Source organism: Somniosus microcephalus, chromosome 1 (assembly GCF_052327205.1).
Source record: "Somniosus microcephalus isolate GS21.2 chromosome 1, FLI_Smic_1.0, whole genome shotgun sequence".
Taxonomy (NCBI): Eukaryota; Metazoa; Chordata; class Chondrichthyes; order Squaliformes; family Somniosidae; genus Somniosus; species Somniosus microcephalus.
This window is the reverse complement of record NC_140987.1, coordinates 53525056-53546169: the sequence shown is the minus strand read 5'-3', so window position 1 is coordinate 53546169 and position 21114 is coordinate 53525056. Positions and strand designations below refer to the sequence as shown.

Below are 21114 nucleotides of genomic sequence, written 5' to 3'. Positions count from 1 at the left end.
TTCTTGGAGCCTCCTCCTCCCCCCCGTTAGTTGTTTAATGGTCCACCACCATTCACGACTGGATGTGGCAGGACTGCAGAGCTTTGATCTGATCCGTTGATTGTGGGATCGCTTAGCCCTGTCCATAGCATGCTGCTTCTGTTTTTTAGCATGTATGTACTCCTGTGTTGCAGCTTCCCCAGGTTGGCACCTCATTTTTAGGTACACCTGGTGCTGCTCCTGGCATGCTCTTCTACACTCGTTGTGGAATCAGGGTTGGTCCCCTGGCTTGGTGGTAATGGTAGAGTGAGGGATATGCCGGGCCATGAGGTTACAGATTGTAGTGGAATACAATTCTGCTGCTGCTGATGGCCCACAGCGCCTCATAGATGCCCAGTTTTGAGCTGCTAGATCTGTTCTGAATCTATCCCATTTAGCACGGTGGTAGTGCCACACAACACGATGGAGGGTGTTCTCAGTGTGAAGATGGGACTTCGTCCGCAATGACTGTATGGTGGTCACTGCTGCCAATGCCGTCATGGACAGATGCATCTGCGACAGGTAAATTGGCGAGGACGAGGTCAAGTAGGTTTTTCCCTCGTGTTGGTTCACTCACCACTTGTCGCAGGCCCAGACTGGCAGTTATGTCCTTCATGACTCGGCCAGCTCAGTCAGTAGTGGTGCTACCGAGCCACTCTTGGTGATGAACATTGAAGTCCCCCACCCAGAGTACATTCTGTGCCCTTGCTACTCTCAGTGCTTCTTCCAAGTGGTGTTCAACATGGAGGAGCACTGATTCATCAGCTGAGGGAGGGCAGTAGGTGCTAATCAGCAGGAGGTTTCCTTGCCCATGCTTGACCTGAAGCCGTAAGACTTCATGGGGTCCGGAGTCAATGTTGAGGACTCCCAGGGCCACTCCTTCCCAACTGTATACCACTGTGCCACCACCCCTGGTGGGTCTGTCCTGCCGGTGGGACAGGACATACCCAGGGATGGTGATGGAGGAGTTCGGGACATTGGCTGAAAGGTATGATTCTGTGAGTATGACTATGTCAGGCTGTTACTTGACTAGTCTGTGGGACAGCTCTCCCAATTTTGGCACAAGTCCCCAGGTGTTGGTGAGGAGGACTTTGCAGGGTCGACTGGGCTGGGTGTGCCATTGCCGTGTCTGTAGCCGGTGCCGAGGTCGATGCCGGGTGGTCCGTCCGGTTTCATTCTTATTATTTTGTTTCGTAGCGGTTAGTTATAACTGAGCCGCTTGCTGGACCATTTCAGAGGGCAGTTAAGAGTCAACCACATTGCTGTGGGTCTGGAGTCACATATAGGCCAGACCATAAAGACGGCAGATTTCCTTCCTGAAAAGACATTAGTGAACCAGATGGGTTTTTACGACAATCTGATAGTTTCATGGTCACCATTACTGATACTAGCTTTTTATTCCAGGTTTATTTAATTAACTGAATTTAAATTCCCCAGCTGCCACGGGGGGGGGGATTTGAACTCACATCTCTGGATTATTAGTCCAGTGCTCTGGATTACTAGCCCAGTGACACTACCACTACGCTACCGTTCCCATATAGACGAGGAATAGAAGGGGATGGAACCTTGGAGCACGCCAAGTGGTTGTGTGGGCATTCAGAGCGATGTGCTGACTCCAGTGGGGCAGGTCAAAATGAAATCATGCAAAAGCAGTACCACAGAGCAGAGGGGCTGGACAAAGATAGCGCGAGCATCCATGTAAATGTTGCAGAGGGTCAAGGAGGTAACTATCACACAGAATGTTGTTGGTGACTTTAACCGCGCTAATCTCAGTGATGGGTTTGGGACAGAATCCATAATGCTGAAGGGATTTGATGAGGGAATAATGGAAGAGTTGGCTAGTGAAGAAATGTCCTAGAACCTTAGAGAGGGAAAGGGTTTGCAGAATAGGCAGTTGTTGGAAAGTTCACAGGGTTATGTGTGGGCTTTTTAAGATGTGCATGATTATCAGAGTTAGAAAGGCAGGGGAACGGGAAAGAGAAACAGTGCTGGAAAAAGATAATAAGTAATGTCGGAAAGCACTGGGCCAAAGAGGGGTAAGTTGGGAAGATCAAAGGCATCGGCACCCCCAGCTTCCTTGGCCTAACCAGTAGTGGCCTGGGCTTCAACTATCTGTGTTCTGCTAACTATTAATTAGGTTTGAATGCACTGGTGTGATGTATTACTGTTTGACCATTTTGGTAGCGGTTTATTTGTGCTATGTTGTTTTGGATAGCCTTAAGTAGATTGTACGAGCGAGAGGCAGATGAGTAAGGGAAAGTAGGTGACTGAGTTTGAGGGAAGGTTGAGTTTGGTACTGGATCTTAGAACGTATGGGGGAGGAGCTAAAAATAAGTATAGTGAAACAGCAAACAGTCTGAAATAATAAACTCAAGAGGGAGTTATGGAAATACACTACAAGGAGCATAAAGAGGAGATTCAGGAGAAATATACTGAAGGAAAGAATGAAAAAAAGGGAGGGAATAGCCTACTGATGAGTATGAAATTTGTCAGGGTTTCAATGTTTCTATGTAAATATGCAAAGCATTAGAAATAATGTCAGGGAACTGGATACACTAACTAGACTTGTGGAACATAACATTTCACCCTTGACAGAAACTTGGCTTTCAAGACTGGGAATGAAATATCCCTGCCTATAAAATTTGCAGGAGCTAGAGAAAGACAAAAAAGGAAGGAGGGGTAGGTAGCCTTATTGTTGAAAGCCACAAAAAGGAATTTTATTTTATTGATGGTGGATTAGAGTTAAAAAATAGTAAGTGATCTGTTACTATATAGGGAGTACATAATAGATCAGTGAATAGTGAGAGGAGGTGGTGGATGGGAATTGCAAGCAATTGAGAGAGATTTGCAGTGGTCGCAGATTCGTAATTAAGGTGAAACTTTGACTATCCTAAAGCACGCGCACACGCAAACATAAAAACACAACACTGAAAAACCAAGCACGACACTGTGACTTGCACTTTTCCTCTCAGTTCTCATCTCACAGAAGGTCTTTGAAGACTGAAGTGCACGGAGAATGGTTGTAGTTTAAAAGTATATCTGTACCCGGAGCTTTTATGTAGCTGGAATTTGACGGATGAGCGGAGGAATATTTTGTTCCAGGATTTTAGCTGCTACTCTTCCATGACCACCAGGGTGCAGTAGATGCTGTATCGGCTGAAGAACTGCTCCTTTTTAAAAAAAACTTGTCCCATCAATTTTAATCAAAATTAAAAACAGCTCAACAATCAGCAGCATCTCGGGAGGTTGGAAGAATGAGAGGTGATCTCATTGAAACATACAAGATTCTGAGGGGGATTGACAGGGTAGATGCTGAGAGGTTGTTTCCCCTGGCTGGAGTGTCTGGAACTAGGGGGCATAGTCTCAGGATAAGGGGTCGGCCATTTAAGACCGAGATGAGAGGAATTTCTTCACTCAGAGGGTTGTGAATCTTTGGAGTTCTCTGCCCCAAAGGATTGTGAATGCCGAGTCTTTGAGTATATTCAAGGCTGAGATAGATAGAGTTTTGGACTCTAGGGGAATCAAGGGATATGGAGATCAGGCGGGAAAGTGGAGTTGAGGGCGATGATCAGCCATGATCTTATTGAATGGCGGAGCAGGCTCGAGGGGCCATCTGGCCTACTCCTGCTCTTATTTCTTATGTTATGTTCAACAGACATGCCACTCTAGATAAATGCTAACTCCAAAACTGTACCAGACATAGAACTTACAGCACAGAAACAGGCCATTCGGCCCATGCCATTGTATAAGCTCCACGTGAGCCACATCCCAACTTACTTCACCTCACCCTATCAATATATCCTATAATAATATTCCTTTCTTGCTCATTGTACTTATCTAGCGTCCCCTTAAACGCATTGATGCTATTCGCCTCAACTATCCGATGTGGGAGCAAATTCTACATTCTTGCTACTCTGAGTAAAGTTCCTCCTGAATTCCTTATTGAATTTATTAGTGACTATCTTATATTTATGCCCTCTAGTTTTAGATGCCCCACAAGTGGAAACATCCTCTCTACATCTACCCTATCAAACCCCTTTGTAATTTTAAAGACCTCTATCAGATCACCTCTCCGTCTAAAGAAAAGAGCCCCAGCCTGTTCAGTCTTTCCTGGTAGTTATACCCTCACAGTTCTGACATCATCCTTGTAAATCTTTTTTGCACTTTCGCCAGTGCATCTACATCCTTTTTTTAGAATATGGAGACCAGAACTGTGCACAGTGCTCCAAGTGTGGTCTACCCAAGACAACATAGTTAATGGGGTGAAATTATGCCTCAATTGACTCCCTCCACCCTGACCTTGGCACAGTGAGGCCCAGGAGATTTTAAGCTCCCTGGGTTTCATCTGCATAGACCCCATCAGAATCCAGCAGGGAAACTCCAACTGACTGGCGGTCAGCATCGGAATGTCGGTGGCAAGAGACCGCCGCTTGGCACCAAAGGAATGGACCCCGGCACTCGGGAGGGGGTCCGGGAGGGCTTTGTAGTCGGAGGGGAAAGCCCGGGGTAGGGGAGGCCTAAACATTCCTTGTGGGGTCTGGTGGAGCAGGTGTGCTCCTCTGGGCCCCACAAGGAAAAAAAGTTATAAAAGATTTTGTGCCTCAAGCCCCAACTCCTCTTAAGAACATAATCAGAACATAAGAAATAGGAGCAGGAGTAGGCCATATGGCCCCTCGAGCCTGCTCCGCCATTGAAGATCATGGCAGATCTTCGACCTCAACTCCACTTTCCCGCCTGATCCTCATAGCCCTGGATTCCCTTGGTGTCCAAAAAATCAATCTCATTCTTGAATATACTCAATGACCCACAGCCCTCTGGGGTAAAGAATTTCAAGATTCACAACCCTCTGAGTGAAGAAATGTCTCCTCATCTCAGTCCTAAATGGCCGACCCCTTACCCTGAGACGATGACCCCTAGTTCTAGACTCTCCAGCCAGGGGAAACAACCTCTCAGCATCTACCCTGTCAAGTTCTCTAAGAAGTTTATACATTTCAATGAAATCACCTCTTATTCCTCTAAACTCCAGAGAGTATAGGCCCAATTTACTCAATCTCTCCTCATAGGACAGCCCCCTCATCCCAGGAATCAATCTAGTGAACCTTTGTTGCACCCCTCTAAGATAAGTATATCCTCTCTTAGGTAAAGAGACCAAAACTGAGCACAGTACTCCAGGTGTGGGCTCAAAGCCCTGTACAATTGCAGCAAGGCTTCTTTACTCTTGTACTCCAGCCCCCTTGTAATGAAAACAAAACAACTTCCCGCTAGGTCGGCATAATCCGACCCCACCGGTTTCCTCAGATCAAAAAAGAAAAAAAAAGTCTTGCATTAATATAGCACCTTTCATGATCCCAGAACATCCCATAGCACTTTCCAGCCAATGAAGTACTTCTGAAGTGTAGTCACTGTTGTAAATAGGAAACACAGCAGCCAATTTGCAAACAGCAAGGTCCCACAAACAACAGTGTGAAAATGACTAGATAATCTGTTTTTGTTATGTTGATTGAGGGATAAATATTGACCAGGAGGACACCGGGGATCACTCCCCTGCTCTTCTTCAAAATAGTGCTCTGGGATCTTTTACGTCCACCTGAGCGCGCAGACGGGGCCTCGGTTTAACCTCTCATCTGAAAGACGGCACCTCCGACAGTGCAGCACTCCCTCAGCACTGCACTGGAGTGTCAGCCTAGATTATTTGCTCAAGTGTCTGGAGTGGGACTTGAACCCAAAACCTTCTGACTCAGAGGCAAGAGCGCTCCCCACTGAGCCACGGCTGACACGTAGGTTAAAGTCTGCACCTGCGGGAAGGAGCAGGATCTTGGTGGGCAAGTCCCTCGGACGATTTTAACCGCCTGCCCGGTTTTTGCTGGACAGGCAGGGTTCAAGTCACATCCCCCCCACCCCACTCTTCAAAATACCTCCTTTAGCCAGAAGTGCAACAGCTTGTTGGGAGGCAGAGCAGAGGAGTTAAATCTTTCCCAACACAACTTGAGACTCAAAACCCAGGGTCATTTTTCACAGCACTTCTGCATTGTAGCAAATGCCAGGGCTGAATCTTGCTTCTGCTCAAAATGCCTAATAAACATGTAATCGATAAGTAAATGAATTGGAAACCCACTTACATAATGGAATAAGCACAGCGCTGCATGCATTACACTCAAAACTGCTTTTATGAGCAATGATTCAGGACTTGGCTTGCTCTGGGTAAACAAATCAGGTCATCACATCCATTTTAGTGGAGCACTTGCTAAACCTACAAGTGAAGCAAATGGGCCTGTCTTGCTTGCCCAAAATATCCAATTGTGTAATAATCCAGAGTCATCTCTTTATTAGTGGAATCATGTTATTATGGCAATGTTTCAATGTCATTTGCAGCTATTTACAACGCTAATGTTCAATCACATTGTACAAGCTGTTTGTACCTGCTTCAGTTTATAAGGTGAGTGGACTTCTCCAGGAAAGAAGGCAGGGGAATAGAAATCCCATATATTACAATGACTGTAATCTCAGCACAAATGATTCAGCTAAATAATTACTGTAAAGAACACTTGACAGACAGCCATGAAAAATCACAAGATCCCACCAGTGACAGGGGTTCCTTATAACAGAGCTGAGTGTCTGTCTTTTAAACCTTATAAATTCAGTCACTATCAGTCGCTTTCTTAGTTACGATGAAAAGTATGATTAAAAAGCTTTTATTTTATTCCATCCATTCGGTATTTTTTTTAAAACTAATTGTTCCCATGGCATTGCTCAGACTGAAATATTAAACAGAACATTAAAATGATCAGTTATCACCCATTTCCTAATTATTTGTATTTTGTTTGCTCCTCATATCAATGTTTTGTTTATCTTCAATATTTGGTGTACAAGTATTTTTGTACTCCATTTAATTAGCCTTCTTGCTGGATTCCTTCTGTTGCTTTAAAATATGCTTACTTATCACAGAATCACAGAAACCCCACAGTGCAGATAGATCCCCGTAACCCCTACACCACCACATATCCCACCCTATCCCCGTAACCCCACGTATTTAATCCCCCTAACACTAAGGGTCAATTTATCATAGCCAATCAACCTAACCCGCACATCTTTGGACTGTGGGAGGAAACCGGAGCACCCGGAGGAAACCCACGCAAACACGGGGAGAATGTGCAAACTCCACACAGACAGTCACCCGAGGCCAGATTCGAACCCGGGTCCCTGGCGCTGTGAGGCAACAGTGCTAACCACTATGCCACCGTGCTGCCCCTAATTGTTCCCATGGCATTGCTCAGACTGAAATATTAAACAGAACTACACTTATGCAAAATTACATTTTATATTCAGCAACTGCATGCTTGTTTTTAAATAATGTACATTCCCTGGAACAATTTGTTTAATTCAAAATGCCCGCTGGATTATTAATTTTATTTTGAAAGGGTAAGGGAGTTAGCAATGATGTCCAGGGAGTGCATTGGCTGGGAGCGAGGGCAGCTAGTCTGGGACTGGAGCTGGTCTCGAGGCTGAATTAGAAAGCAGGGATACACAGAAGACTCAATGCGATTGAGTGCTCACATCAGGAAGAAAAGCAGACTGAACTGAGCCAGCCAGGTCACGTGTCCGCTGTGGCTCAGTGGGTAGCACCCTTGCCTCTGAGTCAGAAGGTTGTGGGTTCAAGTCCCACTCCAGAGACTTGAGCACAAAAATCTGGATGGACACTGCAGTGTAGTACTGAGGGAGTGCTGCACTATCAGAGATGCAGTCTTTCGGATGAGATGTTAAAACTGAGGCCCCGTCTGCTCTCTCATGTGGACGTAAAGGCAGTATTTCAAAGAAGAACAGGATAGTTATCCCCGGTGTCCTGGCCAATATTTATCCCTCAATCAACATCACTAAAAATAGATTATCTGGTCATTATCACATTGCCGTTTGTGGGAGCTTGCTGTGCGCAATTTGGCATCAGCTTTTCCTACATTACAACAGTGACTCCACTTCAAAAGTAATTCATTGGCTGTAAAGCGCTTTGGGATGTCCGGTGGTCGTGAAAGGCGCTATATTTCTTTCCTTGGAGGCCATGAAGGAGTCTTGAGACCTCGAAGGTGGGAGGGACAGGACAGTAGGCAACCGAGACACAAGGAGGCCTGGGGTAGCATGATCACCTAGAAGGACAAGGGCAGCAGGCGCATGGGAACACCACCACCTCCAAGTTACCCTCCAAGTCACACACCATCCTGACTTGGAAATATAGTGCCGTTGCTTCATCGTCGCTGGGTCAAAATCCTGGAAATCCCTCCCTAACAGCACTGTGGGAGTACCTTCACCACACGGACTGCAGCGGTTCAAGGCGGCAGCTCACCACCACCTTCTCAAGGAATGGGCAATAAATGCTGGCCTCGCCAGTGACACCCACTTCCCGTGAACTTATTTTTTTAAAAACCCTGTGGGAACTGCAGTTCTATTTCCTGCTTATATTGCGTTAGCCTCATAGTACAACTGCAGTCTTTGCACATGCTGTCACGCAGCCTGTGTCAACTGAGCCATGCAGTGGCTTATAGGATTTGTAGCGCAGTAGTTTGGCTCTAAACATCAGGCTTCAGCGGTGTGGTGAGTATTGGAGTACTGTGTACCAGAGGTCAGTGACGTTTATGATACCTGCTGACTCTGCTGAGGTGCAACAGTCCATACACTGGGGTGAGGGGGGGGAGGGGGGACACCAGTTGGGGTGACTATAACATGCAGCAGCACATTTGGAATTTTCCTTTCCCCCCTAAACCATTGATTTTTTTTTATTTTTTAAACAAGCTAATTGTGTTATTTTCTTTTTGAGATGTATCGTGCGGTAGATGGGGGAACTGCTGCCATGGTGGCTCGATCTTGAATTTTTTTTCTGGTACAATGTGATTAATGAAAAATTTAAATTGCGAATAGATCTGTATGAATAACAAAAGTAGAAAACAATTAATTAGAAAGAAGAAAAATACAGAAACTTAAAGACTAAACTAATAAGAAAGAAACCTGAATAATGTTAGCAGTCATAATGGACAAGAAATTTAATTTGAAAGATATTTTTTTCTTTAAACAGCAAGCGGAGATAATCTCAGAGATACTGGCTTGAAGGAGATACTGAGGCCCACTATTGGGGGAGCTGAATTATTATTAGCAATGTTACAATCGTAAATGCGTGGATGATTCAGCATCAACTGCATGTTATCGCAGCTCCCTCACATCATGACTCTTTCAAGCACTGTGATATCAGCATTTGCTGCTGAAACAAAAATATTCCAAACAAGTCTTCTGAAATGGACTTGGTACATCAGCAAGATATGGCCTATGATCTGACATCATTGACAGCCCATATCAGTGCACCTACTAATCCTCTACCAGCAACATTTGAGCTGGATTTTATCAATCTATGAGTAGGTGGCATGGGTGCTCAAAGTACAAAATGTGAGTAGTGTAAAATTAAATAAGCTATACAGTAGTTAGTTTCTGGGAGTAACCAGGCTGCAACCCACCTCCAGCTTGAGTCGCTTGTTGATCTGTGAACAGCTCGTTTTCCATCAATTATAACATCTACCTTTCATCAACTGCATTTACACTTGAGCCTGCTCCTCCGTCTGCAATAACTATGCCACACCTGAAGGAATTGATTTCAGGCAGGATGCAAACCTTCCTTGCCAAAAAGACATTGACATTCCATGCAGTGCCAAAAAATATCCCTAACCCGTTGAAGCAGTTTTTGAAGAAGAGCACATCACAAACAACCTCAAAACAAAGACCCTTGAGGTAAACAAAGGAGGTAGAACAAACCTACCCCCTTATGTCACACATGTATCCCATCTAGTTGTCCTCTGTATTTTCTCAATCCCCATTGTAAGATCCTACATCGTAAACCAAATAGTTCCATATTTGTTTTAGCAGCACATTATTCTTCCAAACCCCACACCACCCAGTGTTATTTTCTTTTTTATGTCTAATAATGCAAATAATATTTATGCTCGTTGTGCATCATGCCATGGTTGTGAGCAGTAAGCTGCAATACTCGAAGGCCAGGTTAGTGCACAAGCACACTCTGGTTCTCCATGGGAAAGTGGCACGTGTCTACTACATTGTTGTAATGAGTGTGACTGAAAGAATGCAATTAAAAAATGGTTTCGTTTTTTTCTTTTCTCACCAATTTTCTCCCCTTCCTATTCTCTCCTGGAGAAGTAAACTTCTTGGTGGGTTCAGTTCCACCAGGATCTCCCCATATACTAATGTATGAAAAGGCTAGGGTCCAACAAGTTGCCCCATCCAGGCACAGTGCAGCCATGCACACTACTGACCCACCACCATGCAATCTCCTGGGAAAGACAAATAAACAGGAAAAAAAGAACTATGCCAATTTAGGGAAAACTCTGGGAATTCTTCTCTGACCCCTGAAGGCAACTGAGCAAAGCCTTCAGGAATGGTGGTAACCCATAAATCCTTCTAATCCCAGCTAGCCTGCAACACACCCTCGATAACGGAAAATGTTCTCCCATCTCTGGAACTTGTCCTGTTTCCTTTTGAAGGGCTACCGGGAATCCATACTCACCGCACGGTCGATAATCTGTTCGGTGTGCCCATTATTTGTATGCGAGGCTTGACGGCGACACAGAAGGATATTATCATAGAGAACATCACAGCCGAATCTAAATCTGCCCATACCCAACACACAGGTGCGCACTTCCGTCAAGGGTTGCTGGATGGTGATTAGGAGTGGGAACCTTGGCCAATTTTCCCCCTCCCTAATCCAGGGCCATTTTTTCCAATGGTAGATTTCTTACCAACACCCTGGCTAAGATCAGCAGACCTGCAGCCAATCGTGGTCCATATGACTCACAAATGTTTACTGGATAAACTCACTGAACATTTGAGGGAGCCACTCTTGCACCTTTCAATATTAGCTAATTTTGCCAATCTCAAGGACATTTGCACAGCTTCTATTAAATGTAGACATCTACTCCTGAGTGGTGACTGGTCAATCTCATCTACTAGAATGTTCACTTGTCTCTTCAATGACCATCTCCAGGACCTATGCGAAGTTGGGAAAACATCAACATCTGGGTCATTTCTGCCTGTGGAAGACAAGCATGGAAGCCAGACGAGAGGGGAAAAAGCTATAGACAGTTTTTATTTTTTTTTACGTTTTAAAGATTTATACCAAAAACCCAAATGTAATCTTCACAAGTGGTGGGTCTATAGATGACACAAAAGCACTGGAAATTACATTTCCAGTAAGATAACCCCATGGAGAGATGAGAAGTACAGTTCTAGGGCAGGACTACATATGAGGGAATGAGCAGGGAAACATATTTAACTTTTTTTCTAGCTAAAGAAGAAAGACTTGCATTTATATAGCACCTTTCACGACCTCAGGACGTCTCAAAGCGTTTACAGCCAATGAAGTACTTTTTTTGAAGTGCAGTCACTATTGTAATGTGGGAAACGTGGCAGCCAATTTGCACACAGCAAGGTCCCACAAACAGCAATGTGATAATGACCAGATAATCTGTTCTGTTATTTTGGTTGAGGGATAAATATTGGCCAGGACACCGGGGATAACTCCCCTGCTCTTCTTCGAAATAATGCCATGGGATCTTTTATGTCCACCTGAGAGAGCAGACGGGGCCTCGGTTTAACGCCTCTTCCGAAAGACGGCACCTCTGACTGTACAGCACTCCCTCAGTACTGCACTGGAGTGTCAGCCTCGATTTGTGCGCTCAAGTCTCTGGAGTGAGGCTTGAACCCACGACCTTCTGACTCCGAGGCGAGAGTGCTACCCACTGAGCCACAGGTCTCTATCATTCAACCACAGGGCATAAATCAAGTCATCTTTGAAAACAACCTGTCCATACTTCCAGTGCACTCTTACATGCAATAAGTAATAGATACGAACACTTGTTTTATCGAGCAATAATGTACTTCAGTAATCATTTCAGCAGATGGGCTGTATCAATAGCATTAATTATTAATGCTTCTTATAAAATCTAATTTCAAGCAAAGGAAGATAACTGCACGCCACAAGTGCATTGCTCCTCACAAACTTCTAAATCTCAGAAACATCTTACCACCTCCTGACACTAACAACTGCTACTGAGAGATTACCATGCTCTAAGCTTTAAACAGCAGCAAAGAGAACTGCGAATGGAAATGCTTCCAGCCATCATCTACAGACACAGACTGCGCTAACCTGGTCATCAATTCCTACACTGACCTTCACTTACAGACAGCAGCAACTGAAATCAATTTTAATTTCCTTCTGGCAGAATTTGGCAAGATCCACAATTCATTAAAAAATGTGAGAAAGAAACCCATCTCAGTCAGAGTTATCTACGTAGAATGCAGGCATGAACATGCAGGATGAAGCACTTCACCTGATGTCTGCTCTGTGCTGAATCGTCAGCTGTAAGCTAGAGTGGAAGTGGGTCAGCACAATTAACTGGCACACTTTGAGGGGGGGGGCGGGTGGGGGGGGAGGAATGAAAAAAGTAACCAAAAATTACAAACAATTGGCCAGCCATCTCAGTCCTGACCGTACTAGCCGGCCACTCCTGCTGGAGCCATCTTTTGTTTCTCAACTTGTCCCATTACCTTTTGCCTTACACTATCATCCCTTTTGTCATTCAATCTCTCCTGCCTTCCATCCCATCACAGACCTTCCCTTCGTTCTTTCCTCCCCTCCTCCCTGCCCCTGCTTAAAAATCTCTCCTCCCGAACCTTTTCCAGTTCTGACAAAGGGTTCGACCCGAAACGTTGACTCGGTTTCTCCTCTCCTCGATGCTGCCTGATCTGCTGAGTGTTTTCAGCACTTTTCTGTTGTTATTCCTGCTGGAGTATTCATGGCCAAATGCACAGTCTGCCTCACTGGTGACGGTGCGCCACAACAGAACACAGGCTGCTAACATACATAAACAACTCAACTTTGGGACAATCTATCAGAGGGTCATCATTGCCCGTGGAAGCCAAGTATTAGCCACTATCTTAAGGATGGGAGGGTTACGAAAATTTATCACATTGACATTATCTCGGTTTATGTTGCACAAAAAATAAAGACGGCCTCACTTGGCTACTGCATGAGAACTTAATGAGTCCAGTGCAACTGGCTGCAAGTGTTGCTGAGGTTACATGTGTGGTGAAAGGATTTTAGTCACGGGGAGCAGTAGGAAGGAGCTCAGTTGACTGCTTACCTTTCGATTTCTTCATCTGCGGTAAGCTGCTGATAGTAGTTGCCTGAATAATTTCAACGACAATTTGATACCTGTTTAAGAGACAGAATTTTGAATTCTTTAGGCTTAAGCAATACTTGCATTCACAACTTCAGTGACAATTCCATAAAAATACACAGTAACCATAGCAACTACAGCGCCAGCGTACTGAAGTGTCGACTGGGAAAGCCAAGTTTCAATTTTATGCCAATGGGCTAAGTGCAGATCTGTTCAAGGTTTTTAAAATGCTGAGGGATTTAATCAGGCAAATAAGGAAACTATTTCCACTGGTCAGTGAGTCGGTAACCAGAAGGCACAAATTTAAAATCACCACCAAAAGAATAAAAGGAGGTTAGTAGAATTTTCCTTTACGTAGAGGATCATTAGGACGCGGAATGCCCAACAGAAACGGTGGTGGTAGCAGACTCCATACTCGCTTTTAAAAGGGAAGTAGATAAATATTTGGAAATAAAAATTTAGAAGGATATCGGGAAAGGGCAGGGGCTAGGGACTGAATGGTTAGGTCTTTCAGCATAATGGGCCAAATGCCCTCCTTCTGTGCTGTAAAATTCTAGGATTCTACCCGTGCGAATAAATGTCACAAATGACACTTTTAATGAATGACTGATTGAGGAAAGTTATTTCCCTTTATTTTCCCAAATTCATGATGTTCAACCATGCCTTCCTCCTTCACCTCTCTTCTGTTGTTCGGCTCCATGGGATTGCCCTCATGTAGTTCCATTCTATCTACCCTAGCGTTGCCAGTACATCTGCATCAACGGCTATACTCATCACCCCCATATAGTCCCCTCTTCAGTCCCCAAAATGTATCCAGACCACCTCCCCACCCATTCCTCATCTCTGTCCCTCAATGGCATTGCCTGGAAGCAAGGCGTCAGCTTGCCCACAGCTAGCTCTACCTAGCCATTACTTCCATCATTATCACAATCACCTGTGTTGTCAGATCACTTGACAATGGGCCAAAAGTTGCGGTCGGGGGCGTACCGCCAGTGTATGCCTCTGACCCGCAAAAGGAATACGCACCTACCTGATGGCGGCAAGGCTGCGAAAACTTGCAGTCTGACGCTGCGAGGCGGAGGGCAGCGTAATGGTCCACGGATCCCAGGGACGCAGGCGGTGAGGAAGTGTACCTGGGATCACGTGGGCCTGGTCCTCCAATCACAAAACAGAATTCAATTTTAATCATTTCCGAAGGGAATCCCGAAATCAGATTTAATTACAATTTACAGGATTGGAATTTAATTTGTAATTAGTTTCATTCCACCAACCTCACTAAAAATTAAATTTTTTGATAATTTTCAACATCGTTAAAACACTAATCCAGGCCAATACTTGCAGAAACTCATTTGATACAGTGTATGTGTAGAATTTCCGATATAAAAATATTTAAATCAATGCCGAGGTATTCCCTTACGCTGATGCAAACAGGCTGTGTGTCTGTTTGCATCAACCGTAACATTTCCGGACACAACTGCTGGCCAGTCGGCAACTCTGCGCCAGCAATAGCTTTGTCGTGGGCCATGCGGATGGCCTGTGAATGCGTAAGTTAATGGTCCGCAAGTTCCGGATTTCACGCAAGCGCGACTGGAAATCCCGAGCTTTCGTTGGATTTCAAAAGGAGGTATAACGGCATACTCAGAGTACGTTGCCATAACGACCGCAAAATCCGGGCCATTAACTCATGTAGGAGTCAAAATTTCCTCAAGCCGAACATCAGGAAAACAGAAGTCACGATTTTCAGCCAGTAATAGATTTTGCTTCCTTGCTACCTATCCCATCCTCCTCCTCAGCAATTAGCTCAGGTTGAATAAAGCCTTGGTGTCCTATTCAAGTCAGAGTTGACTTTCAAACACCATATGCTATCCATCACCAAGGATGGTTACTTTCACCTCCTTCCCCTTCACCCCCACCAGAGCTAAAAGCCTTACCCAGGTTGTTGTCACCGGTAGGCTTCATTTTTCCAATGTCCTCCTGCCGGCATCCCATCCTCTTCCCTCCATAAATTCCAACTTATTCAAAACTCGGCCTCCCTTATCCTCTCCTGCACTAAATTTGAATCACCCATCAATCCCGCCTTTGCTGATCTAGACTGGCTCTCTAACCCTCAATGCATTGAATTTAAACTCCTTCGGCTCATTTTCAGATCCCTCCACAGACTCGCCCTATAGCCTTGCATTCCCTACTGCCGCCTTAGTCCTCCAATTCTGGCTCTCCACACGTCTGCCTCTTCAGCCACCATCTCTCTACTCATGTCCCCACCATTAAAACTTACACAACATGGTCTTGTATCCATTCCTTTGCTTATGTTTTCCCTGTGAAGCACTGTAAAATTTTGCAGTTTTCTAAATTGTGAACATTGTATGTATCCTCACAGATCTCGGGCTTATTGTCTAATTTCTAGTCTGAATTTCGACATTACAGGCACTGTGTAAATGCAAGTTGTTGTTGTCATCATTGCCGTTGTTTGTGCTTGTGCCATTTATCCCATGCATGTGTCAATTATTTATTTATGGGACTTCAACTTAAATACTGGTTTTTGAAATTGGTTTTGATTATAAAAGGAAATAGTTTTCCCAAATGTGCAACTGCACATCTGCCAATAGACTTAACCATTACCACAACATTGGGTTGTCTAACTTCAGGATGTGTAAGGGGCAGCGAGAGGCTGTATTCTACATTCTCCCAATAGGGCTCTGCTTCTACTGGAGCAGAAATACCTGGATGGTGTCTCACCTACACCAAAATCTTTATGCAATCCTGTTAAAGAGTGGAATCTCCTGTTTACATTATTTGTTCAAAATTTCTTATTTTCAGTAAGACCCAATTTATGTAAATCAGATTTTTTTTTAAAATGCCGCATCCATATTAAAAGTAATTGTGCGAGGGGAGATTTTCCTGGGTTGGTGCCCGGGACATCTGGGCTCAATAAATATTTGACAGGTTAGAGCGCGGGCCTGTGAAAAGATCCACCTGGTTTTCCGATGTGCTCTACACTCAGGCAGTCCAGTACACCCGGACACAGACCCAGGAAAATCCCTCCCGCCATGAAGTTTCGTCCCCCAGCCATTAGATGAATATCATTCCCTGTTGAAATTCAGATAGAAATTAGATCATGAGCACAGCTCTGTGAGGAACATACAATTTAGAAAACTACAGAACCTTAACATACATGCTGAATTCTTATCATAAATCTAAAATGATATTGAAAATTAGGTGATCGTATTGGTCTACAACAAACTTAAGTACAAGACACAAACCTTCTTATATATAAGGGCAAGGCTGGATGGCATCTATTTTAATGCAAGGAGTCTTGCAAATAAGGTGGATGAACTGAAGGTGTTGATAAACACATGGGAGTATGATATTGTTGCTATCACGGAGACATGGTTGAGGGAGGGGCAAGACTGGCAGCTCAATATTCCGGGGTACAGAATCTTCAGGCGAGACAGAGGGGGAGGTATAAGAGGAGGGGGTGTCGCAATATTAATTAAGGAGTCAATTACTGCAGTAAGGAGGGATGATATATTAGCAGGTTCCTCTAATGAGGCCATATGGGTGGAGCTTAAAAACAAAAAGGGGGCAAGCACTTTGCTGGGAGTGTACTATAGGCCTCCAAACAGTCAGGGGGAGATAGAGGAACAGATATTTAGGCAAATCTCAGAGAAATGTGCAAATAATAGGGTAATAATAATGGGGGATTTCAACTTCCCCAATATTAACTGGGATAGTCAGAGTGTGAAAGGCTCAGAGGGTGTAGAATTCTTAAAGTGCATCCAGGAGAGCTTTTTGAGCCAGCATGTAGAAAGTCCTACAAGAGAGGGGGCGGTACTGGACCTAATTCTAGGGAATGTGGCTGGCCAAGTGGAAAAAGTGCTAGTAGGTGAGCACTTTGGTGACAGTGACCATAATATGGTGAGATTTAAGGTGCTCATGGAAAAGGACAGGGATGGGCCGGAAATAAAGGTTCTAAATTGGGGGAAGGCCGATTTTAATAGGATAAGGCAGGATCTGGCCAAAATGGACTGGGATCAGCTACTTGTAGGAAAATCCGCATCGGAGCAATGGGAGGCTTTCAGAAGGGAGATTGAGATTATACAATGGCAACATGTTCCCGTAAAGGTCAAGGGTGGTTCCAAAAACCACAGGGAACCTTGGATGTCAGGGGATATACGAGAATGGATTAGGAAAAAAAGGAGGGCTTTTGGCAGATACAAAAGGCTAAAGACGGAGGAAGCCCTAGAGGAGTACAAAAAGTGCAGGGGGATACTTAAAAAAGAAATTAGGAGATCAAGGAGGGGCCATGAAATAACATTGGCGAGCAAAATAAAGGAAAATCCTAAGATGTTTTATAAGTATATTAAGGGTAAGAGGATAACTAGGGAAAAAATAGGGCCCATTAGGGACAAAAGTGGCAATGTGTGTGTGGAGCCGGAAGATGTAGGAGGGGTTCGAAATGAATTTTTTGCATCTGTTTTCACTATGGAGAAGGACGATGTAGACATAGAAATAGGGCGGGGGGACTGTGATATGCTCGAACATATTAACATCGAGAGGGAGGTGGTATTGGCGATTTTAGCAGGCCTAAAAATGGATAAATCCCCAGGCCCGGACGAAATGTATCCCAGGCTGCTGTGTGAGGCAAAGGAAGGGATTGCGGGGGCTCTAACACATATATTCAGGGCCTCTCTGGCCACAGGGGATGTGCCAGAGGACTGGAGAACCGCTAATGTAGTACCATTATTCAAGAAGGGAAGTAGGGAAAAACCGGGGAACTACAGGCCAGTGAGCCTAACATCAGTGGTAGGAAAAGTATTGGAAAAAATTCTGAGGGACAAAATTTGTCTCCACTTGGAGAGGCAAGGATTAATCAGGGATAGTCAACATGGCTTTGTCAAGGGAAGATCATGTCTGACTAATTTGATTGAATTTTTTGAGGGGGTGACTAGGTGTGTGGATGAGGGTAACGCAGTGGATGTGGTATACATGGATTTCAGTAAGGCCTTCGATAAAGTCCCGCACAGGAGACTGGTCAAGAAGGTAAGAGCCCATGGAATCCAGGGTGCCTTGGCACATTGGATACAAAACTGGCTTAGTGGCAGAAGGCAGAGGGTGATGGTCGAAGGTTGTTTTTGTGACTGGAAGCCTGTGGTCAGTGGGGTACCACAGGGATCGGTGCTGGGTCCCTTGCTGTTTGTGGTCTACATTAATGACTTGGATATGAATGTAAAAGGTATGATCAGTAAGTTCGCGGATGATACAAAAATTGGTAGGGTGGTAAATAGCGAGGAGGGTAGCCTCAGTCTGCAGGACGATATAGATGGGTTGGTCAGATGGGCGGAACAGTGGCAAATGGAATTTAACCCGGAAAAGTGCGAGGTGATGCACTTTGGGGGGACTAACAAGGCAAGGGAATACACAATGAATGGTAAGACCCTAGGCAAGACGGAGGGTCAGAGGGATCTGGGTGTGCAAGTACACAGATCCCTGAAGGCGGCGGAACAGGTGGATAAGGTGGTAAAAAAGGCATATGGGATACTTATATTCTATGCCTCGGCTAATGAAGGCAAGAGCAAGGAGGTTATGATGTAGCTGTATAAAACACTGGTTAGGCCACAGCTGGAATACTGTGTGCAGTTCTGGTCGCCACACTACAGGAAGGATGTGAACGCTTTGGCGAGGGTGCAGAGGAGATTCACCAGGATGTTACCAGGGCTAGAGCGCTTCAGCTATGAAGAGAGACTGGGCAGATTGGGTTTGTTTTCCTTGGAGCAGAGGAGGCTGAGGGGGGACATGATTGAGGTGTACAAAATTATGAGGGGCATAGATAGGATGGATACTGAGGAGCTTTTTCCCTTAGTAGAAGGGTCAATAACTAGGGGGCATAGATTCAAGGTAAAGGGCGGGAGGTTTAGAGGGGATTTGAGAAAGAACTTTTTCACCCAGAGGGTGGTTGGAGTCTGGAACTCACTGCCTGAAAGGGTTGTGGAGGGAGGAACCCTCACAACATTTAAGAAGCATTTGGATGAGCACTTGAAATGCCATAGCATACAAGGCTACGGACCAAATGCTGGAATATGGGATTAGATTAGACAGGGCTTGATGGCCGGCGCGGACACGATGGGCCGAAGGGCCTCTATCCGTGCTGTATAACTCTATGGTTATTGTACTGCACATAAATTATAATTCATTGGTTGTCATATACTTTGGAACAGTAGGAGTAAGGAGTGTGATGGAATACTCTCCACTTGCCTGGATGAGTGCAGCTCCAACAACACAAGAAGCTCGACACCATCCAGGACAAAGCAGCCCGCTTGATTGGCACCCCATCCACCACCTTAAACATTCACTCCCTCCACCACCAGCGTATCGTGGCTGCAGTGTGTACCATCTACAAGATGCACTGCAGCAACTCGCCAAGGCTTCTTCGGCAGCACCTCCAAACACGGACAAGGGCAGCAGGTGCATGGGAACACCACCGCCTCCAAGTCCCCCTCCAAGTCACACACCATCCTGACTCAGAAGTATATCGCCGATCCTTCATCGCCACTGGGTCAAAATCCTGGAACTCCCTACCTAACAGCACTGTGGGAGTACCTTCACCACACGGACTGCAGCAGTTCAAGGCGGCGGCTCACCACCAACTTCGAGGGCAATTAGGGATGGGCAATAAATGCTGGCCTTGCCAGCGACGCCCTGAACCCATGAACGAATAAAAAAAAAAATCCTGTGAACAGGAAAGGCACATGTAAATACAAGTTCTTTCTCCCAAAAGATATATTGAAAATTTGTCTCGCACCATCACAAAGTACAGAGATGGAAGCTATTCATCTCATCCATGATCTCCCCTATCACAGTATTCAATTGCCTGTTCAATTGTAGCAGACTTTTTGCCTCCACTGCCCTATTCAGACAACCATTCAGACAACCAGTCCAAAGATGTGCAGGTTAGGTTGATTGGCTATGATAAATTGACCCTTAGTGTTAGGGGGATTAAATACGTGGGGTTACGGGGATAGGGTGGGATATGTGTTGGTGTAGGAGTTACGGGGATCGGGTGGGATATGTGTCGGTGCAGGCTCGATGGGCCGAAATGGCCTCTATCTGCACTGTGGGGTTTCTGTGATTTCTGTGATTAATCACTCGCGAAGAACAGTGTCCTATCATCAGTACCGAACTCGTTGTTTCAGTTTGTATCCATGTCCCCATCTCCTTCGGTTGTGGTTGAACTTGAAATAGCACTCAGCGGTAGCCATTTCTATTCCACATATATACACATCACTGATATCCTCTGTCATTTGCCTCTTTTCAGAGCAAAGGATCCAGAGTTTTCCTAACTTGCACACAAAACTCAATCCTTTGATACTGGGGTCAGCCTCATGGCCCTTTTTTGCATGGCCGTTGTTGGCCAGAACTAAACATAGTATTCAAGCTGTAGTCTGAACAGAGCACTGAACAGCCAGATTATGATGACCTCAGACGTAAATTCTGATGTTTTGGCAGCTTAGCACAGCATTCTGCTACTTTTGGTTAATTGTTGTAATGATTGGGTACGGTCTACTATCACACCCAGATCGCCTTCAGCCTCTGGGTATGGTCTACTATCACACCCAGATCTCCTTCAGCCTCGCGGCACGGTCTACTATCACACCCAGATCTCCTTCAGCCTCAGGGTACGGTCTACTATCACACCCAGATCTCCTTCAGCCTCGAGGCACGGTCTACTATCACACCCAGATCTCCTTCAGCCTCGAGATACGGTCTACTATCACACCCAGATCTCCTTCAGCCTCGGGGTACGGTCTACTATCACACCCAGATTTCCTTCAGCCTCGGGGTACGGTCTACTATCACACCCAGATCTCCTTCA

The 21114-nt window shown here is 45.1% G+C and overlaps 1 protein-coding gene across 1 annotated transcript in view; it reads right to left on the bottom strand.

Annotated features, from left to right (window-relative positions):
* The window catches only part of snx25 (sorting nexin 25), a 321585-nt gene that overhangs the window by 128997 nt on the left and 171474 nt on the right, over positions 1-21114 (bottom strand). The window contains exon 7 of the mRNA XM_085981347.1: positions 13209-13279. Coding sequence (XP_085837473.1) covers positions 13209-13279 — 71 coding nt within the window. The remainder of the gene's footprint in view (positions 1-13208; positions 13280-21114) is intronic.